The sequence below is a fragment of the Anser anser genome, assembly GCF_964211835.1.
Source record: "Anser anser genome assembly, chromosome: 2".
NCBI lineage: Eukaryota > Metazoa > Chordata > Aves > Anseriformes > Anatidae > Anser > Anser anser.
In genome coordinates, this window is record NC_139721.1 from 44382062 (window position 1) to 44397081 (window position 15020).

At 39.6% G+C, this 15020-nt stretch overlaps 1 protein-coding gene across 2 annotated transcripts in view; it reads right to left on the minus strand.

Annotated features, from left to right (window-relative positions):
• SPIDR (scaffold protein involved in DNA repair) overlaps positions 1 to 15020 on the minus strand; it is a 204042-nt gene that overhangs the window by 55464 nt on the left and 133558 nt on the right. For both annotated transcript variants that reach the window (XR_014579597.1, XM_083823913.1), the window contains exon 10: positions 13137 to 13387. Coding sequence is in view for 1 of the 2 variants with exons in the window: in XM_083823913.1 (XP_083680039.1) it covers positions 13137 to 13387 (251 nt within the window). In the remaining variant the exon portion in view is untranslated. The remainder of the gene's footprint in view (positions 1 to 13136; positions 13388 to 15020) is intronic.

Sequence of the window (15020 nt, forward strand, 5' to 3'; positions counted from 1 at the left end):
GTTCAGTGGGTGACATTGGTGGTAGGGTGACGGTTGGACCAGATGATCTTGGAGGTCTTTTCCAACCTTAATGATTCTATGTCTCCTTATCTCCAAACACATGGTGCTTGTATGCTTGAAAAATTATCAAGACCTTTAAATTAAAGAGAAGAGACAACTGCCTAAGGGAAGGGATTGGTCAGTCAACATATGGCTACGTTAAACGTATCTGTTTCAAATCAAACATCACAGAAGCATGGACTTTCAGAAAACACTAAAAACATCATTGCCATATGTTTGGAGGAAAAAGAGATTGCTTATTAAGCTACATAATCCTGTGTTAAGGTATCTAATATACTTATTTATGTCCATAATATTCAAAGCTAACAGCGCGATGTATATTGTCCCAGCCATCTTTGTGAGAAAACTCTGTTGGATAAAACTGCTTTTCCTAATTCCCTACACTCCTCCAAGCAAGTTCTTGCACAGAGGTTTTAGTTCCAGTCACAAGAGCATAAGGAACAAATGAGAAAGGACCCTGAATGGCTGAACAATCAATTCAAAACAACCCCAAGGGCCAGCACATGATGACACCACATACGTCATTTCAATGTACATAATAAAAACAGCTTATGAAGCACTGAGAAGAACAGTAAATATGAACAAAAATGTTTTCTATCAGATGTCAATGAACAAACGTTTCCAGCAGATTTACTAAATAGTGCAAAACTTTCCAGTAGAATTTCGTTGGTTTGCATTAGAAGGAAGAGTGTGAGTACATCAAAGGCCTACTTTGCCTGAGCAAGCAAATGATTATTCTGGCCTTCATAAGACTATCCGACATAGAAATCAGAATGAACTGAGCTTTGACCCACATTTGTAAAGGTAATACTGAGCCAGATCACAGAACACGCTCTGTAGGAAAATCTAGATGCTGCTGATATAAGAGGTTCCCACCTGTACTTCGAGGGTACAGCTGTAGGCACTGAACACACATAATTCATGAGCTGCGCTTCCACAGCCTCACAGGCCTTCCAGAGCTTGTCGCATTCTTTTCAAGTGGATCATTAAGGGTGGTGTACCTAAATGGATGGGTGGAGGAAATTTATCTGAACAGGAGATTAGAAGTGATTCAATTTTGGGAGATAACCTGATTTTTTGTCTTGGTAACAGACTATAGTTCAACTATGTGAGTTGACATTGGCATCTGGAGCTACTCAGCAGTTTCACATACAAGTATGTCGTGCAGATGAAAAAAAAAAAGCATTATAAACCTTCTCTTTGTGAACCAAAAAGTATAATTTGACAATGATGATGGCTGATGTAATCAACTTTTTCTGTGAGAAGGCTAGGATGAATAAGGGAGACTAAAGTTATTTACAATTAATGTTTTGAAATCCCCTGGTCTCAAAGAGTTCACTACTAACAATCGGTGGGATAGTGATAAAGATAAGAAGAATGAAATTTGTGCTGAGAACATCTCAGGATGACCTAACCATCTTCTCTTGTATTTGTAAAACGCACTACAAGCAGTGGCAAAAGACCTGTGAAGAGGAACAGCAATAATGGTCTTGAGAACAATCTACCTTCCTTCCTCGGGAGAAGAAAACCTGAAGGAGGCCAGTCCTTAAACGCACAGTTCCAAAGCTTTAACTATTCAAGTGACTAAAGTATCTGTAAGAAAGCAATATTCTCATTCTCCACCCTTTACAGAAATGCAAACCAGAGGATAAACAAAATTTTGTAGTTCTTTAGGTGCCTCTGCTGCTGCCTGAACAAGCGGAGTTGCTGGAATTGCTTGGAATCGCTGACTGACGAGGAAAGGAAAGTGTCCTATTGATGCTAATACCAGAGAGACCATGGCGCTTGCCATACTGGAGCTCTAAAACCAGCATTTCTTGTGCCTTCCTCATTCTCTGTTTTGCAGCTGCTTTTGTTATTTATTTTTAAACACCCTTCTGACTAACTATCCTCCAAAAAAAAAAAAAAAAAAAGTGCAAGAACTGGGGGAAACCAGAGAAGGATAGCTGAGCCATCAATTCTTCTGGGCCAAACCCTTAGGTCCAATTCATCCTATAATGCTGCCAGCCGCTTACATCATTCATAGCAAAAAAAAAATAGCAGTCCAAACTAGTGTATTCGAGACTTGCAGGAATATTGCTTATTCCCAGCTCATCCTAAAAGCTAAACTGAAAATACTTTCTGTGGCTACGTAGTTATAAAATATTATTTTCAAAATAATAGCTTTTAAGCAAGCCATTTAAAGATGCAAATCTTATGATTTGCTATGCTAAAAGTTTTAGCATAAAATCCCCTTGAATCCTGGAAGGTTTGCTCATTAAAAAGGTGCACGCTGTTCTAATATATATCTTATGTCAGCACAAACAGCCTCCATGTAAACACACAGCCGTGAGTACCATGAGTAACAACTCTGTTTCCATCAGAAGCCCTTTATCCTGCGTAAGAGGTCTGCATGCTAATAGATGTCCTGGGCTAACGTTAACTAGCTACAGCTGGCTCTCGGCTATAAAAAGCATTAATGAAAACATAAATACTAACTTCTCCGCTTCCCCCAGCCCGTACGTCAGGGCTGCGCACAGGCACCGCTTTCCAAGCGGTCTGTGTGAATGAACTGGCTGCTCTGAACCAGCCCGCTCTGGTTCTCCACAGTTTGTTTACTGAACAGCGTGTGCAGAGAGAGACACGCTGGGCATGGGGGCTGCAGGGGGGGAGACGAACCACGGGGCCGCCTGGCTCACCCAGCGCGCCCGCCCTCGACCCAGAGCCACCGGCTTCTGGTGACGGCTCGAAGAAGGGGAGGAAATGTCTATTAACCGAGGAACCGACCTACGGACACGCGAACGTCAGGCTGCACTGAAGCCGAGCACGGTCCGATTCTTCCTGTCTATCGCCTGGCTTTGCTGGAGTATCGCTTCGCTTCGCTGTAATGTTGCTAGGCGTTTTGTTATAATAAACACTGCTTGCAGTGACATAGGCAGATCAGAGAACGTCAGAGCCCCCTGCGCTCCAGAAACTTAATGCACGATTCGTATTGTGCCAAATATAAAAGCAAATTGCAGAAATAGACTCAGATTTCTCGAGTATATACACAGAAAAGACATCTATTGCTGGTCAATGGGAAAGAGGATGCATGCAACTCCAGGGTTACAAATTTAGACAGAAACATCAGGATAACAAAGCGCTCCAACGCTCAGCAATTTTTACCCAGCCAGGCTGCACATACATTCTTGTTTGTTCTTTGACTATTTGACTGTTCATGTGCTATTTTTAAATGGTTAATTTTGTCCTGAAAACAGTTGCTTTTCCACTGTCAGCTCCTATGCACTTCATTATGTGTATTTTCCTTTTTTGTCAGATTTATTTTGCATTTCAAAATACTGGGTATCTTAAAAATTCAGCACCACAAATCCCACCAATAAGTAAGAATCATAGCTAGCTTTATTTCTTTTTAATTTTTATAAATTAAATTATTTATATATAAGGCTGAACAGGAAATTTTGTGTTCCTCACCCTAAAGACGCGCAGAAGTACATTTGAAAAGCAAATGTTATTTCCGAATATCGTAATTCCTCCTTCTCATGATTTTGTCCAATGCATAATTTCTTTATCACCTCTGACTTCATTACCCAAACAGCAACTCTAACCACATGGGTCACCTCCAAATCTAGCTTCCGAAGATTTAACAGCTTGACAGGGGTTAGAACTCAGGTTAGAACAGAATCTATTTGTCTATGCAGGAGTTCCCTAAATCTAACATACAGATGTAACAAACACGCTACCTGACATGGTGTAAACCTTTGGAAGCATTTACAAATTTGGCTTTGACTTCTCCCCCTTCTCAGCGTGTATATCCTGATTTCCAAGTCACTTCTTTCAAATCCACGACACTCTGTTAACCGTAGTAGAGTTCCTCCCCACTTCCACTGTTGAAGTGAACACAGTCTGACAGCTGCCAAATTTCCCAACTTGAAATGCCTGTTTTCTCAGAATATTATTGCTACAATTCTCTCCCAAACCCTGGCAGTCCAAATGTGGATGCTGAGTCAGATACACAGGACCATCAAAGTATATATAGATGAGTTCCTACCACAGATATTCTTAATAATTACCAAGCAGCCCAGGCTGCAGCAAGAAGCTTTGGCAGTGTTCACCTCCGTTGTAAAGGAAATACGCACATAGAATTAAACAGAAAATATCAAAGAATAAAATATATATTTTTGCAAAGATTAGGCACGGAATGTTTTTGTTAACAAGCTCTTTCACTACTTATTTATGTTGATATGATCAGTTTATAGCTGTATATTGAAGGTGTGACATCACTTGTTCCAATCAAATTCATTTCCTTGCACATTTTTCCTCACGTCAAGCCGAATTTACAAATTTTGGCATTTGTTCAGAGGCAGGGGAAAATACATAAACCCGTCATTGTAGGACAAAGACAAAAACATCTGTAACTGTTGTGGCTAGATCATATTTAAGTTCAACAAGGGGGGGAACTTGCTGCCTCAGAGAGGTAATACACAGCAGGAACTACGTAGGCTCAACGGAAATTAATGGGCAGAAAGAAAGGTAACTCACACAAATGGTATCTCAGTGACCTTATGACCACTCTCACATTCCCCATATGAGGGCCTCAACTCCGTGCATTACTTCCCTCTCCAGCTACCCGCCATGTACTGCCTTGCCTGGGACTCTCATTCCATGATCCCAACTGCTTTTCCCATCTCTCACTGCAACTGGAGGTCCAACACCATCTCTTATCCCATCTCACTAACACTGTGTCCTTTGCTGTTCCCCTGGTAGTTTACTCAAATGGAAGTGAGCATCTCCTTGCTGGTGGAGTTCCTTTAGCAGGTAGTGGATTGGGACCACAACTGCACAGCTGTGGAAGGGACTGTCAGGCTGGCACTCGCAAATAGTTGTCCTTGGTCTAAACTACTTGAGCACCCACTGAAAAATATCAAATCATTTCATACTTTCATAATAATTTCCTTAAAGCCATCTTTCTAGGTACAGGAGAAGACAAGACGAGATCATGCAGTGACAGCACAGGTTCCTGGTGCAAAATCGCAGCACAAATACATGGGAAGTAAAAAAGCTGTAGGGACTTCACTGCATCTTGCACTGCAACTTCGCTCCTACCTGCTCTCTACATTTATGCGTACATGAAATACAGAGGATAGCTTCCTGGGCAGAGGACCAAGCATGGAAATAGGGAGAGACTGCCTGCTGCTTTCATTTCCACCTTTGCCTCCTTCTGTCCACTGCTGCAGCTCCAAGAAAGGCTGTGGGGAGCAATCGATATCCTCACCCCGCGTTCAGGTGGCTGTATGAAGTCAGCTTTCAGACGCAGCCCCTGCACCTCTAGTCACAAGGACCAGCAAACGCCTCTGAACTGGAGGAAGCAGCTGCACCAAGCTATTTACAGTTGGGCTAGTGGTCACTGCCTGATGGGTCAGGTTAGCACCTCCAGAAGGGCAGGAGCTGGAACTGCTGCTGTGAGAGCCTTCTCAGTGCCTGGCATACCACCGAAAGTAAATGTGCCAGAGCTGGAAGCCACTCATACAGAGGAATAGTTTTTAAAATACATACACAAAATCCTGTTATCGCATGACACTGAATGAAACACTGCAAGCATGACTAGAAATTACATTTTGCAACTTCATAATATCATTCTCGGTCCATTTAAGTGTAAAACTTCTCTGAAATATATTTTGCAGTGAGTTGCAGCCTTGGTCACTTCTATAGCAGGTTGTCCAGAGAATCTCACGCTGCAGCCAAACAGGGGCCTCAAATCAAGCATCTGAATTGAGTGAGTTACAAAACCTTCTCAAACATGTATCAGGCAGTTTGTATCAGGTGAATCTTTTTTTTTTTTTGTTGGTTACTACAGGGTGACAGTTACAAAAATAACAATCTCTTAAGCACCATACCATTCAAGCCTTTGCATCCCAAATTCATCCCAGGCTCATAACTCTTCTCATCTGAGGAGTATGTTCTCCAGACTTTGCAAAGCTCTCTTTAGCAAAAGACAGAGATGATGTATTAACTATAGTGAGCTGGAACATTTCAGTGCAGTTTGTACGGATCCCTACCCAGTGTGACACTGCTGACTTTTTCTGGCTGAGAAATGGAACAAGAATAGCAGGCATTGCAGCCAGTCACAACCTGAAATAGACTGGCACGTGAGATAACACTTAAGTGTTTCCAACATTTATAAGATACATCCCAGTTTTAAACCACAATGCTTACTGAAAGAATTAAGATGGTCACCTCTGAAGATCTTTATTTTTTGTATTCTATAAATGATAAGTGCATAAAAGCTTATGATACAGATGTACAGGCCTATGTCTCAGTAATATTCAGCCCTTTCAAAGTCTTTCTTTTCTGAATTGCGTGCCCATTATTTCAAAACCACACTGGAGAATGTATTCCTAGCTCTGTCATCCTTGGGACAAGACACCTCCTTCTTCCCAAAAGAGTGCAATTATGTTTGTAAACATCTTTCCAAGGAACACCCATTTTTTATATCCAAACTGAAGCTTTTTCAAAGATGATGACAAATAATTATTCCTAAGAACCTTCCTTTTCAGAAACGTGCTGTTATGTTAAATCTTTGCACACTCACTGATCTATACAGGTACCTAAGTTTGTACACAAAAAGTGTTTATGTGCCCAAGTTGCACAGAAATTACATGCAATATTTGGGTTGTTTAGATTTCTTTCTCAGCTGTTAGCTCAACATGTGTCCATCTAGGTATTTTTAACATTTATCACTGCTCATGGCTTTTGCCTTCTGTACCATGGTAGCAGGAAAACAAATTCCAGAGACACAATCTGGCTTTTATAAAAGTTTTGGAGAGCTCCAACATGACTTTAACACTTCCTCCCAGTCAGGACTGAAGTCATGTATTCAGTGAAAGGTAGGGGTGTAAAACACACGTGGATGATTTCTGCTCTCAGTTCTGTCAACTGCATAACTTTCAGAGATACAAAAATTCAAGGGGAAGAAAGGTCAAAAACAAGGGAAAGATTCCATACCTTTTACGTAGGCCATCTTAGAATAATTCTTGACAAATAACAGGTGCTGGAAAATTACTATTCCTGGTTTAAACCAGACAATGTACAACAGCACATACCCTGATTGTGGCTGTGGGGCTGGAAAATTACCTTTTCAAATCGTTCACTTTCTACTCCCTAAGCTGGCCTCCACTGTAGGATAACATATGGAGGACACTGCTCTTCCCATTGCCCCCAGTTGCACGTCCCTCCAAAACGGTTGGTTATGTGGGTTCAGGAAACGAGGTGTTCAGGTACAGTAAAGTCTCCGCAGCTTTCCAAAGCATTGTATGCAATCAGATGCGGGAGGAGTGAAAAGGAATGGTTACAAGGTAAGCAGTAGTGAATATGCAACTCTGCATAATGATGCTTCCACGCTATTTATCTGTCTCTCTATTATTTACATATCTCTGCAATTTCTCTACCATGAGGAATACATCATTAAGTAGAGCTACTCCTCCTTCTTGGCCAACAGAGGACTCTTTGATGGGAAGAGGAGGGTTCTGTCTTCTGTGAACATATGGACATTTTACTGAACAGCCAAAGCACTTGATTATGAAGGAGTTAGAAACTAGCAACCAGTGTCTACATTTTGCTAGATGGATACAAAAGCATGCACACAGCATTCGTTGGCCATCTGACAGTCGATTTCTCTTCCTGCTCATTTGCTTTCTGAAGAGACTGAATCTGTGTCACACTGGTGGTCCATACTGGCTACTGTCTTCTTGAGACTCTTTTCAGCAACTTAACTGCTGCCCTGACATATTTTAGAATAATGGCAAATTATTTAATTGCAGATTCCCAGTGCAGTGCTGAAAAACAGTGGTATGTGTTGGGGGGGGTCCTTTTTTTTCCTTTGTACAGAGTATATCAGATAACAGTGCTTTCACCTTGCCCTTGGACAGAATAAGATTATGTAAATATTTAGCACTGAAAAATAAACGGCAATGTCAAATTAACAAATTGTTGTACTACAGTGGCACTGGAAGAAGCCCAAGTTCCATCTATCCATCTGCAGCACCGGCAGCAGGGAAAACAGACTTTCAGGGCTATCTGGGCAACAGCACAGGGAATCCACAGTGTTAAATATACAATACAGGTTGATGTCTCAGCAAGACACCATGATACCAGCGTTGTTTTTCCAACAGTCTTTAGTCTTTACTCTCTGCTTTGGTGGCTTTAGTTTGAGAATTACAAAAAGAGCAGGGTGGAGGAAAGAGGGAATAATCCAAGTGTCAGGGAGTCTTAACTGTGCTTAAACAAACAAACAAAAAACAGAACAAAAAAAAACTTCAAAGCAAAAACAGGTTACTAGACCTTGAACCACAGCTGTTACCAGAACTATTACAAGCCTGTCAAGTAGCAATTAGACTACTTTGCAAGAATATTACAAGAACATCTTCACTTCTGAGAAGGATCTGAAAAGGGGAAATCAGAGAAAACTTCTAGCTTATGGAGTACTCTCTACTGCATTCAGTTACTTATTTCCTGTTTATTTCCCACTTGAAAAATCACATCCCAGAAACATAATGTAATTTTAAAAAACTTGCATTTATGACCATTCCATTTAAAATGTTTTCTTGAGGGGAAAAAAAAAAACAGGACAAAAAAAAAAACAAATGGAATGCTGTAAACAGATTTAAGTCAGCCACAAAAAACACTCTGACAGATGTTAGCATCTGTGAACATGGATCTTTCATGACAGTCCTTTCCAATCTGGGCCTTTTTCAAATTAAAAAAAAAAAAAAAAAGTGGAAGCCTTAAGTGTGCTTTACAAAATTTAAGCTAAGCTTTCCATCACAGAAGGGTGGCTTTTCAATATGGTCTACCTACTTGACACGCTCCTTCCAGCACTTGATGCTCAACTTTTAGTTGTGCACGCTGCCAGACAGGTTAACACGCTGCCTACACCTGTGTTAAGGTAAACAACAAAGATTAGATGAAGAGAGGAAAAAGGAAATCCAACTTTGAAACGAGTTACTTTGCCAATAAGGCAGTTTTAAACAGAATTACATAGGAACAGACTACATAGAAACTTGCAACAACTTGCTAGAGCATATAATGAATCCCAGCAACTGACTGCAATGTTTCCACTCAAAAAGAGAAATGTTACTTTCCCCACACTTCTGTTTCTTTCAGCCACTCAAACAAATGCTTGGCTCTTCTACATATTTTGCTCCCCAAGGGTCCTGCTTGCACAGTAGCTGGCCTTTCTGTTTCTGTAAGATCTGGCAAATTGAAAACAAAATATAGAGTAAAACCGAAAGAACTATTGATGGGTCGTGGATAGAAGCTGTTTACATTATTTTTTAAACTAAATGCATTGTCTTTCTTTTGTTCTTGGAATAGAAACTGATTGTAGGCTAGAGCGCTAGCATTCAGGTGGGAAGTAGGTCAAAACATATGCCAAGAGAAGCAAGTGGAAAATTTCTTTACTCACCCACAAAGATTTTAAAATCTGGATTCACAGCTATAGCTAGCATTGTTTTATTTTAGAAGTGCTTAGCTTTTCCTTCTTACTAGACAACACCCTTTTCTGTCCAGCTTCCTAACCCAAACCTTGTGAGTGCTCTGACCAGTCTGACTGCCTCCTAGTCCTAAAAATGCATCTATTTTAGTTTCACCAACTATCACACAATGATCCCTGTCCTTTAAGGAATAAAACTGACCAGCTCTATTTTTTACTGAACTCACGTGGCCCACTCAAAACAAACAGATACTGGCTAAGAGCAAAATCCAAATTATACACTGCTTTATCCCAGGAACACAAAGTACAAGGCCGACACGGTGAGTCAGACACCTCAACGCCAGAAAGCTCCTCAGGTTGACAGGATTCTCCCTGGGATTCGTTGTATGCAGTCAGGCCTTTCTCAGAAAGTCAAAATAATCGGGTTTAGACAAATATGTGTTGTATCATTTGGAAAAGTATCTCTCTCATCAGAAGGGAAAAAGGCAGCAAAAAGTATGCCAGGAATGCTGGAAAGGGGCAGACAGTCACAGCAAGTCATATTTTCTCTCCCCCTCCCTCCCCCCAAAGTCCTTAAGCATGAAAAGTCCATTTGCGAGAACAGCTAATTACTGGGGGGGAAGGCAAATGATTCAACAATAACATGGGGAATGTGAGAACAATTTAAGTATGACAGAAGGCAGAGAACTTTTCAGTCTCTGTAATGGTTTCCCAGTGTCCTATGAAAATGCTGAGATACTTCAGCTGAACAGACTTAAAGTCTTACCACAGTAGTTATTTAATGTCTGACTTAAAGGCTTACCCCTTTTGTCCATCACTAAAAGGCAGTATCCTACATATTTATCTTTACGAACAACAACAGCTAGATATGTATAAGGCACTACCAGAATTTCTGCTTTACCCATTTGAGTTTTAAGCAATTCAGCGAATCAGTTTAAACACCAAAAACATAAGTTTCTCCCACAATTTGCCAGACTCTTTCTAGAAACACCACTTTCCCTATTCTACATTTCATTTCATGCCTCTGTTCATCTGTTTTCAATTCTTCCTGTAGCAACAATTTCTAAGTTACAGTGGAGTGCTACAAGAGAAGATATACAATGAAACAGCCTACAATGCAAGTCAAGTAACTACTCATCCACCTTGATATTTAATTAGAAACTGTTGTTTACAAAACAATGAACTATCTAATCCATCTGGCCTTGTAAAATACAAACGCTGCTTTCATGGCAGTTCTACTTTATAAAAAGAATCTCAGGAAGAAGAAAAAGAAGGTTTTCTTTACAAAAGAATGGGCCATCAGTTGGTTCAAAGGACTGCCAGAGGGCGTTGGACCCTTTAGCTCACTATCAGGTGACAGACAGACATTTTTGATAGAGGAGAAAGGTCTCGTGGATGCTTATCAGCCATGAAAACAGCAGCTGATAAAGCAATGTGAGATGTTCTCCACTCTTCACTCTTTTAAAGAAGTGTTCGTTCTCCACCTTTCAAAAAAGGAAGGGGGTTGATTCCTCTCTTCAGGGTACATGGATCCAAGACAAGTCTGATAGCTGTGAATGACAGCCACCAAGCTCCTCTTTGAACTAGAACACCTACGAAATTTGAGGAACTTCCAAGAGGCCAGTTCAACAACTACACGTGGGAATACCCAGCTACAGCATGAACTCATAAGCAAGGAGTCTCATTTTTATTTTATTTCAAATTCAAGCTTGACATAAGTGCAATCTGAGATTTCTGTTTTGTTTAACCCCATTCCTGTGAAGGGTGTGGACTCAGGCAGGTTAACTACCTGAAACCGTGTGAGCAAGTTAAGCATATTTTTCATTGGAAGTTGAAAAGCAATTATGGAGCTCTATCATTGGAGCTGTGCTAGAATTGACCGGCATCAAAAAATCAGCTCAAATAAAAGACTTTCAACTACCCTGACTTTTGATCACATGTAGCCCTCCAGAAGAAAATCTGCACAGAGGAAGGTTGTCCTCAAAATCACAGATTGATGTGGGGCTGATCAAGTTCTTTGCTTCTCACTTTTTTGTTTGGTTTTAGTATGTGCAGTAGCAAGAATGAATTAAATATAAAGCAATGACTTCACACAACAAGATGTACCTTTCTAAAAGGTACAAGATTACTTTCTAAAAATAATGCAAGTTAAGCACAATATATTATACGTAAACGAGCTTTTACAAAATATTAGGATCAAAGCTGTTGACAATTACATTTCTGTGAGTGATGACTGAATATGTATTTTAGGAGAGAGCAATCTTCCTAAATTCCTCCTGGAATGAGGAATGAGTGCTGTAAATTATACAGTGGCTTACAAGGTAGCAAGAATTTGGGAGAAGTCCAGTATTTCAAAAAACCAAGAAGGACCTGCAAGAATGGTACTATCATCAGCAGGGTAGCTTAGAGGAACTGAAATTCTTCAAAGCTTTGAAGAACTTCTTCAACACCTATTCCTAACTACATCTGGTGAGTTTTCAATGGGATCTTTTAAACTAATTGTGTATCTCCATTCAGGTCCTAAACTCTGCAGGTAGAGAGATCTCTTAATGCCCTGAAAGACTGTATTTAGCAGCTTAACATAAGCTCTGCCACTCTAGCTTGCTTTAATAAACTTCCTCAGTTAAAACAAAATTGAATGCATCTGTCTTACAGAATTTTAACCCATCAGAAACCAAAAGTTAGGGCAAAACCTGAAGGAAGGAAATTAAATAATAGACACAGCAATCTTAGATACAGTTGCTGAGAAAAGCTTGGAAATCAGTCTTTGGTCTGAAACCTTGAGGATCATAAAAGGAAGTTTGGTACTGAGCAGAAGGGAAAACTGTGCCTGGCATATCTTTTGTACTAAAGAAAACAAGGGCCCATTTTTGATTACCTACACTGAAAGGGGATCAGCATCAGGACACAAATATTGAAATAGAAGACACTAAGAACATTAGTCTAAAGCTGTGTGCTCTGTGGGTTTTCCGTATAAGATTTCTGCATTGGTGTTAATGTTTTGACACCAGATCACATTTTACTACAGAGTAGTTGACCTGCTGTGACCTCCAGGTTTCCAGAAGTCACCAGGAGTATTTTTCTGTGGCTTCACAATGGCAGTTTGCACATGTGCACCTATGTTTCTCCAGCGACATCTGTGAAAAATCCCCATTTTAAAAAAGCCTTTCATTTTACCACCTCTTCCTATATCTCTCTTCTGTTCCAAAAGACCACTCTAGGAGCATAATTTACAGTAGGGCACACAGGAGACTGAAATAGGTAAAATAGAAGTGGCTGATGTAACAGTTATTCTGTGAATCTCAAGAAAGAATATAGGATGTCCATGATCATCACTGGTTCTCATTAATTCATTTTCAATCTTCCTTTCATCTGTTGATGCAACCCATGAACTACGGACAGATCCTTCCCTCCTCTGGGCGGCATTACTTCTATTTCATGCTACACCTATTAAAAGCATGCCTCGTGACTGTCGAGAAACCTGCACCTTGCTGAATGTGCACACTCCTGAAAGCTGAGGACTATGACTGACAATTCAAAACTCTCTCCTCTTTGGTTTCTCACACATTACAGGCTTACTAGGAAAGCTCCCATGCATCTTATTACTTACCTAACATTTAGTGGATCTGGATTTATGATGGGTGTTGCACAGACAGGTTTGTTTCCTTGAATCTGGCTTCTGAAACCGTCTCTTGCAGGCAAACAGTACACTCTTTGGATAACGACTCGTACCTGCACTTCTCTCCATCCCACCGCTCCTTGGCTTTCCACCATTTCAAGCAGAGAATCATTAACAGCACTCAGTGCTACGGGATGCTCTTTGGAATCACAGTTTTTATGGATTTGTGGAGCACAAGCAACCTGGTGAAGGCAAACCCATTAACAGAAATGTTTAGTGGGATGTTGAAATTTTGTAGTGCTAGAAAGTACAAACATGAAAAATCACTGCAAGAAGTGAAAAATCAGTTTCAAAATACTTACTGCACATTAACTAACTTACAGAAGACCAATGGCCCATATTTATTATGGATTTTTAATAAACACTCAAAAGAGTTCAGCACACAGCGCTCTCCTGTGTTTAACTGGTGCTCTGGACTGAACTAATTAAATCCATGAGAGATCAGGATGACAGCAGGAGGAAAATAGAACTGATACTGGTATTTACAATTCTTCCCCTTGAACTGAGTTTCATTTTTACTTCAACGTTCTGTTTCTTCCTTTTCTAATGCAGGGGTAAAATCTGTCTTAATGCTTACTGACTTTCACATTAATGTGAAAATGAACAGGTGTCTACTTTTGCAGGACAGGAATTTAGTCCTCAGACCTAGTAAATTCAATGTAAAATGTTTCAATTAAAAAAATAGATGACTAATGAAAAGTATAAAACCTTAATCTAAAGGTGTAAACCTTAGTCTATTCTTTAGCTACTTCCCAAACATATTTCTTAAATAAAATCATCCAAACTTCCAAAATACATCTTATTAATAAAAATATGCAACATTTTACCTCAGTTTAAATTAGTAGTTTAATTAATTTTCATTTTAAAATAAATCTTTCTTTTTTTGGAAAAAAAAATCATACGGAAGTATAGCCTAACATTTTCTATACATAGGCTCCTTCCCAGCACAAGCCAAACTTCTATTTTCAAACTGAAACCTCTTTTTTGTTTTTTTTAAGCTGGTTGCAATGAAATGTTTTTAAAGTACTACAAACTTTACTATAAGTACTACCTACCAGTAGAGAAGCAAATTTACAGTATTTATAAGAAAATGCTGGTGTGATGATACGGTTTGTCTATGAAGCACTTGCAACAAAACTTGACTACTGAGTTTTAAGTTAGATGGTTTTGGTAGGAAGTATTAGGGGAACAAAGAAATTGTTCTGGTTTCCACATACCATAGTAGAAGCTTTTTACCAGGTAGAGTTTTAGCAAGAAATTAGATTAGGATTTGCTTTATAGAACTTTTTAATTCCCAGGCCTTTAAGTAGAATTATATTTAAGGCAAATACAAAATACTGACACTCAGAGATGTTCATCAAACTCTTGGAGCCAAACTTCTCACATGTTAAGAATGAGTTTTGGGTGGACGAGAAGAAAAAACTTTAAGTAAGTCTTCCTTTCTGAAATTGCTATCATAAACTGTCAGAAAGCCAAATCCCTTGAAATACACCTCAGCTTGTACAACAGCTAGAGACATGTAGAGTCAGTAGTTATTTGGATACAAACGAAATCACAACAGGAAAGAAAACAAATTGCAGAGGGGCTGGAAAGGAGGATACTGTCACCAACTGATGTGTGAAATAAAGGACAGGACTGGCAAGGAAATGAGTTAAGAAACATGAGTGGAAAAGGGAGTATTTATTAAAAATAATATCTTAGTAGCTATTATCTTAACAGGAAATTGATTTTATTTCAAATAATGCTTGGCTACTCAGCCATAAAGAATAAAAGAAAAATAAATGAAAAAAACAAGCTACAATCACTGTTTAACAC